This window comes from Dama dama, chromosome 7, assembly GCF_033118175.1.
Source record: "Dama dama isolate Ldn47 chromosome 7, ASM3311817v1, whole genome shotgun sequence".
Taxonomy (NCBI): Eukaryota; Metazoa; Chordata; class Mammalia; order Artiodactyla; family Cervidae; genus Dama; species Dama dama.
The window spans coordinates 53,083,734-53,090,939 of record NC_083687.1 but is presented as its reverse complement, the minus strand read 5'-3'; the positions used below and the strand labels follow the sequence as shown (position 1 = coordinate 53,090,939).

The window sequence follows — 7,206 nt, the reverse complement described above, 5'->3', positions numbered from 1 at the left end:
TTAGGGAAAAGGAGCCGGGCTCAGGGCAGTAAACTGACACTCGGCCTCTGTGTGTGGTATCCAGGCAGGGTTTGATGGAAAAAGCCTGCTTCCACTCAACTTCAGGTCACTGTCTGGGGCCAGCCCAGCCCAGCCCCCAGCCTCCCCTCCCGCCCTCCGTCTCCCCCCTCCAGCCCCACCGGCGCGCTGAGCCGGGAGCAGCCCGGGGCTCAGGGCCGCCCGCGGACCAGGGGCAGCCCCAGGGCCTGCCTCGGGCCTGTTCCAGCCGGGTGGCTCTGGCCGCCACGTTCTCGGGACCCTGCACCACCTCTTTCTCCCCGCCCCTCTAAGCCGTCCCTTCTGAGCAGCCCTGCCTCCCCTGCGGTCCGCGGTCTGCAGCACCCGCTCCGGGCGCCCCCATCAGCCCTCTGCGGCCCCAGCGGCTCCCAGGCCTCCGTTCCCCGCCACCCTGTTCCAGCCAAGACCCTGCACGTGTAATCCAGAAACTAACGGTGCAGTCTCACTGGGAGTGAGTCCCGGCCTGCCTCTTGCTTAGCTGGAGAGGACCGGCCACGCTGGGTGGAGCTCTGTCCCTGGAGGGCAGCTTCGAGGGGCCTCTCGGACCGGCGGGGGCGGCGCGGGTGCCGGGGGTGTCAGGCCGGTGACAGCAGCCACCCTGCTTCAACACAGAGAACAAACCCGGCCACCTCACTCCTCACTACGCGGGGCCTTCTTCCTGCATTTTGTACAAACTCTCAAGTGGGAACGAAAGGAAGTGGAGACAGATGCAAACAGGCGTCCTCTCCGGCCTGAAAGGAGAGTCTCCACGGGGCCCAGCCTCGGCCTCTGCCGCCGCTGCGGGGGCTGCAAGCCGGGCCGGAGCGGGGACGGCGCGTTACCTCTGGGCGTCGGGCGCCCGGCGCGCGGCGGGGGCTCAGCGGCGTCTGATCGCGGCGGGCGGACGGCGTCGGCGCGGGCGCGGGCGCGGGGGCAGCGGCTACGGAGGTCCGGCGGCCGCACACTCGGTCGAGGACCGGCCCGGGGAGGGGGAGAGTGGGGGGAGGAGGAGGGAAGGGGAGGAGCCAGGTGGGCCGCGCCGCCGGGGGCGCTTGGCTCCGGGATGGGCGACAGGGGTGCAGTCGGGGGCAGAGAGAAAGGAGGTTCCCTAAAGTCTAGGTGGTCGGGCTCTGTGGGGCGGGGGCGGCGGTGTCTTCCGAGGCAAATGTGAGCTGGGCTCCGATCCCTAGGCTTGCAAGCCGGTGGGTGGGGGGACAGGGAGAGAGCCCCGGAGAGGCATTAAAAGGACAAGGGGACCCCTGAGAGCCAGGAGCGAGATAAGCGAGGCGGCGGCGGCGGCGGCGGCGGCGGCGGGGGGAGGAGTGAGCGCCGGCCCCGCGCGCCCTCCGGGGGGGCGGGGAGGAGGGGGCGGGCGGTGGGGGGACGGGGGAGGCGCGGGAGGAGGAAGTCCGAGAGACAGAGCGAGCCGCGCTCCTGAGGGGAGACGTCGGGCTCGTCCCCGGGGTCCCGGCCGCGGTCCCCGCTCGCGCGCGCAGCCGCCCAGCCGCTCCGGCTCCGAGGCCCGGAGGCCGCTGCGCAGGCCGGGCCCGAGGCCCGGGGAGGGATGTGCCGGGTGCCGCTGGCGACCCGCGGCTTCGGCCAGAAGCGCCGGCAGGGCTGAGGGAGGCGACGGCGAGGCACTGGCTCGCAGCGGCCGCGGCTGCAGCCCGGGCGGAGGGCTAGGGCGCTCGCCGGGCCTCTGGGCCGCCCGCGCTCCCGCGCCCCCGCGCCCGGCCCCGGGCCCGCCCCCGCCGCCCGGCCCCGCTCCCGGGCGCCCGATGACCTCCGAGGGCGGGCCGCCGCCGCCCCCGCCGCGCCCGCCGCCGGCCCCGCTCCGCCGCGCCCGCAGCCCGGGCCCCGGCGCGCTGCAGGCCGCCCTGATGAGCCCGCCGCCCGCCGCCGCCGCCGCCCTGGAGGCCGCCTCGTCGTCCTCGTCCTCATCCTCGGCCGCCTCCTCGGCCGGCGCGGCCCCGAACGCCTGCAAGAGCGCGGGCGGCGGCGCGGGCGCGGGCGGCGGCGGCGCCAAGAAGGCGAGCGCGGGGCTGCGGCGGCCGGAGAAGCCGCCCTACTCGTACATAGCGCTCATCGTCATGGCCATCCAGAGCTCGCCCGCCAAGCGCCTGACGCTCAGCGAGATCTACCAGTTCCTGCAGGCGCGCTTCCCCTTCTTCCGCGGCGCCTACCAGGGCTGGAAGAACTCCGTGCGCCACAACCTCTCCCTCAACGAGTGCTTCATCAAGCTGCCCAAGGGCCTCGGGCGGCCAGGCAAGGGCCACTACTGGACCATCGACCCGGCCAGCGAGTTCATGTTCGAGGAGGGCTCGTTCCGCCGCCGGCCGCGCGGCTTCAGGCGGAAGTGCCAGGCGCTCAAGCCCATGTACCACCGCGTGGTGAGCGGCCTGGGCTTCGGGGCCTCGCTGCTGCCGCAGGGCTTCGACTTCCAGGCGCCCCCGTCGGCGCCGCTCGCCTGCCACGGGCAGGGCGGCTACGGCGGCCTCGACATGATGCCGGCGGGCTACGACGCGGGCGCCGGCGCCCCGGGCCATGCGCACCCGCACCACCACCATCACCACCACGTCCCGCACATGTCGCCCAACCCGGGCTCCACCTACATGGCCAGCTGCCCGGTGCCCGCTGGGCCCGGGGCCGTCGGCGCGGCCGGGGGCGGCGGCGGCGGCGGCGGGGACTACGGCCCGGACAGCAGCAGCAGCCCCGTGCCGTCGTCCCCGGCCGTGGCGAGCGCCATCGAGTGCCACTCGCCCTACACCAGCCCCGCGGCGCACTGGAGCTCGCCCGGCGCCTCGCCTTACCTCAAGCAGCCGCCCGCCCTGACGCCAGGCAGCACAGCCGCGGCCCCCGCCGGCCTGCATAGCAGCATGTCCTCCTACTCGCTGGAGCAGAGCTACCTGCACCAAAACGCCCGCGAGGACCTCCCAGGTAACGTGCGGCCCGGCCGCGGGCCGTCGCCTCTGGCCTCCCTGCTCGGGCGGCCGAGGCCTAGGCGACGCTGGAGCCCTTTTGGAGAGGGTGGGGTGACAGGGCCTCCTCCGCACCCTTGGCCCCCGCAGGGCCTCCGGAATTTCCACCCCTCGAGGAGGGTGGGAAGCGCCTGTGTCCAGCGTCTCCGCGGGCTGCAGGGCTCAGAGCTCAGGCCTGGCTTAGCTGAGGGAGAAGGCTCGCTCCTTAGGGGACCTTGGAAGGGGACCTTGGCTGCTTTCTTTTGTCTTTTAAAGTTGGTTTTGCTCTGTCCCCTGGAGTGCACGGGGTGGGCTGCACGGGGTGGGCTGCACTGGGCCGTTGCTGAGAGGCGTTGGGAGCAGGGAGACAGGGCCTCCAGGAACAGAGGGGTCGGAGGACCCTCACAGGAAGGACGTGTGGCCAGGGAGGAGGGGTGCCCCAGCCTTCCCTCAGTGGGACCAAGTCGATGGCACCCGGGTGCCACCTAGGCCCGTAGGCCCCAAGTCCCAGGGGGCTCCCCTGAGAAAGGCCTGCCCTTGGGCCCGGCTTGCAGTGTTGCTGGTGTATTTGTGTTGGTTGCAGATTATGAAAATTTATTGACTTGCCTAAGGCGGTGAGAGGTGGGAGGGATCAGACCGGGGTGGAGGAAGGAATTTGAATATTTAGCCAGGTTTATGGGGACGATGGAGATAAACCTCATATTAACCCCTCTGCGGTGGGCTGGTGTGCTGGGCAAGCGGGGCTGGAGCGGACCCTCACCCACCCCAAGTGGAAGAGGGTTTCCAGGCTGATACGCTTGCATTGTACGTTCGCGCATCGGCGTGGGAGCAGAGCGTCAGGGAGAGAGGAAGCCCAGAAATGGGCAAAAGATGTTGGTTCCCTGGACGGTGAAGTTTCCCGAATAGGCCTTTTAACTGCGGGTCTCAGAGGTTAACTAAACAAAGACCGTCTGGGCGGACCACACCGGAGAGGATTCCAGCCTGACTCAACCCACTGAGAGCCGAGTCTTGTTCAGTTTTATGGGAATTTCAACAAGTAACCAACACAGCCGACCCTCCGCTCTTATTTTCTTTAACCCCCTCGGACTGGCTGTCAATCAGCGCCGGCGCGCGGCGCGCTCTGCGCTCTCCCGCCCAGCGGTTCTCTTGGCGGGCGCTGCGGCCTCTCCTCCCGGCTCCCTGCTCTGGCTGCCCGCTCGGCCACCACCTGGACCCCGAGGCTTCATGGTTGCTGTGAAACACTTCCCTAGACTTTCAAAATCGCGCAGGAAGAGCTTTCTGGTCATTCTGAGAGGCCACCCTCGCCCCGCCCTGCACACCAGGCGCGCCCAGGTCCCAGAAGCGCGGAGACCGGCGGCACGGCTCGTCTAGGGGAGAAGGGACACCGCCTCCCAAACCGCGGGGACTCGCGCGGCCTCCGGGCCTAGTCTGCGGCCCGAGGAGGCCCTGGCCCGCCTGGACGCTGTGCTTCGCCCTCCTCACCCCCACCGCCCCTCCAGTGCTCTGACCCCCGCCTCCGCCAACGCTCTTCCCCGCGGCCTGGCAGGCGTCTCCCGGGCCAGGCCCCTCAGCAACCCGGGGCTGCGAGTGGACCAGGGAGGCCGAGAAAGGGTCCGGAGCGCGCACCCAGCTCGACCCCGGGAGGCCCAGGCCCGCGTGCTCGCGGAGGCCTCTGGCCTCTTCAAGGCGCCACACGGGGCCGCGGACTAGAGCCGCGAGTAGCGGCGCCGCCTGCTGCTTTAGCTCCCGGCGGGCACACCTGCGCGGCGCAGGGACTGGCGTCGGGGCGCGCGGTGGGCCGCAGGCGGCGCCGCCCAACGCCGAACGCGCGCCGAGCTCCTGGCTACGGGGCTGCCGGGCGGCTCCGCAAGCGCAGGGCGACCAGGAGAGGCGCCGGGCCGCGGGGTAGGGTGTGCGGGCGGAGAACCGCCCGCCGGACAGCGGCGAGGGCTGCGGATTCCCCAGCGCGGGAGGCTGGAGAGGCCTCGGGGAGCAGGCCTAGCCCAGTGGGGCCTGAGAGGCCTGAGCCGCTGGACCCCCAGCCAACTGCGGCCCCCGGGCTGGAGGCGCCGAGAAAGCAAAAGCAAAACTTGACGACAGGAGGCCGGCCTCAGGCCTGGGGAGAGGCTGCGGGCCGGCCCGGAGTTCCAGGGGCTCCCGGCGCGGCGGAGGAGCCGCGGCCGAGCCCTCGTCCAAGGGCAGGCCCTGTTCTCGGGGTCTCCCTTGTCTAGAGGCGCGACCCCCGGAGACGGGCGCCTTCTCCCCGGCCCCCTCCAGCCGCCAGTGTTTTCCGCCCCCCCCCTCCTCCCGCTGCTGCCAGGCGATCGGTTGGTTGGTTGGGAAATAAAGCAGGGTGGGGGGCTGGAACCAGAGGCGAGGGAGCCCGGGGTGGCGGTTCTGGGGCGGGAGCCCGAGGGCCAGCGCCCAGGGCCGGGGCCGGAACCGTTAGAGCCCCTCCGGCCCCCAGGAGTAACAGGAACGCAGGAACGGAGAGCCTGGCTTCCGGGTGAGAGGCCTGTGCTCCGTGCTTGTGGGCCCCTCAGAGCCAAACACCAAAGCAGAATCCCAGAGTCATCCTGGGGCCAAAGCTGGAAGCTCTGAGACACTTCTGGGGCTGGGTTTCCCCTCCCAGGTTTTCAGCAATAGAAAGGCCCACCCTCTTGGAGTCAAAATGAGATGCATGTTAAAGGGCAATTGTAAGCGTCACAGGCCGTGCCCTGAGTGGGACAAACGTTTCTGAAGAGCGTTTCCCTTCTCTCCCTCCAGTGGGGCTCCCTCGATACCAGCACCACCCCACGCCCGTGTGCGACAGGAAGGACTTCGTCCTCAACTTCAGCGGCGTCTCCTCCTTCCACCCCTCCGCCAGCGGCCCCTACTACCCCCACCACCACCACCAGAGCGTCTGCCAGGACATTAAGCCGTGTGTCCTGTGAGCGCAGGGCAGGGGCCGGCCCAGGCCACGCCAGTGTGGCCACGCCAGTCACTTGCAGACCCCAGGTGAGCGTCAGGCACTGATGTTTGTCACCGTTGGTCAGAGGACAACCCCTGGCGAGGTGACGCCCCAAACACACGCAGGCTCCCAGCAACGGGAGGTGGTGAAACTTACCACGCAGAAAACACAAACGTGGAACTCTGGGATCTTCATTGCCGTCAGTAATCAGGGTCTGAAACACGCAGACGGGCTGTGTGTGTGTGTGTTTCTTTGTCTATGGAAAATGTGTGTGCTTTTTTTTAAAAAAAAAGCAGTGCCCGGCACAAGATTCCAAGAGAGCCTCATCTTGTTGCCTGGCTCAGTGGGAGAGCTGTGTTTTGCCAAACGCTACCTTTGGATACAGGTGCCAAAGAACATTATCAAGAAAGTACTTAGCAACGATGTGTCTAGTTTAAGAACCGTGTTCTCCAGTATTGTGACAATACAACGTTTTTACAAGGTTGTTTTCTACCACCATAGTTTAAAGATATTTTTATGATCTTCGTGTATACTCACACTTTGCTTGTATTTTAAAAGGAGGATATATTTGCACTTATGTATACTTTTACAGTTTGCCAAACTATTTTGATGTACAATTTTTTCAATAAAATGTATATAACAAATAGTTGCCAGGGGGACCTCTCTCCTCCACGGGCATCTGATCGCCAGGACGATGCAACTCTACACTGAGCAGGATTTTTTTTCTAAGCTGTGTAATTGGCGTGGTGTGGGGTCTGAGCCTTGAGTAACGCAGGCCAGGTTCTGATTGTGGGTCTTCTCGGGAGAGAAAGGGAAGAAGAAACGTTTTCTGTTATTTCTTTGCTTCACCCTCCCTCTTTCTGGCTAAACCGAAACCAGAAGGCGAAAGGAGCTTAAAGGACAACCAGGCGAGATAAGGCCTGAGGAGCCTCTGCCCTTCGCTGTCCTTCCCGAGTGCACCGGGCCTCTGCATCTGGAGCTTTCCTTTCCCCACCGGCAGAGTAGAGGGCAGGCACCCAGGACATAGGCCCTTGTTCCTTGGATGGCCATCAGATCCCCGTGCCCAGAGGGGAAGGTGAGGAGGGTGTGGGCAGTCCCGGCATCGGAGACAGAAGCAGGACCAGGCATGTGTCCACCCCCAATTCGGGGCACAGAGGTCGACCCCCACGTGCCTCCCCGGTCTGCCTCTCTGCTCCCATCCGTCCTTCTCCAGGGAGCCGTGGTTTCCCTTGAGATTCCCTCTTGGCCATTTCCTTTCTTGCT

At 67.2% G+C, this 7,206-nt stretch overlaps 1 protein-coding gene across 1 annotated transcript; it reads left to right on the top strand.

Annotated features, from left to right (window-relative positions):
- Positions 1–1,814: 1,814 nt before the first annotated feature.
- Positions 1,815–6,628, top strand: FOXF2 (forkhead box F2). Its single transcript, XM_061146236.1, has 2 exons — positions 1,815–2,973; positions 5,760–6,628. Exons 1-2 carry the CDS (start codon positions 1,815–1,817, stop codon positions 5,924–5,926), a joined length of 1,326 nt encoding a protein of 441 aa, XP_061002219.1. The 3' UTR covers positions 5,927–6,628.
- Positions 6,629–7,206: the final 578 nt, after the last annotated feature.

Bases quoted from the DNA above. Each gene is read 5' to 3' on its own strand.
- FOXF2 (XM_061146236.1), top strand. From the start codon at position 1,815: ATGACCTCCGAGGGCGGGCCGCCGCCGCCCCCGCCGCGCCCGCCGCCG. The intron at 2,974-5,759 runs GTAACGTGCGGC...CTCTCCCTCCAG, and splicing joins CGCCCGCGAGGACCTCCCAG to TGGGGCTCCCTCGATACCAG.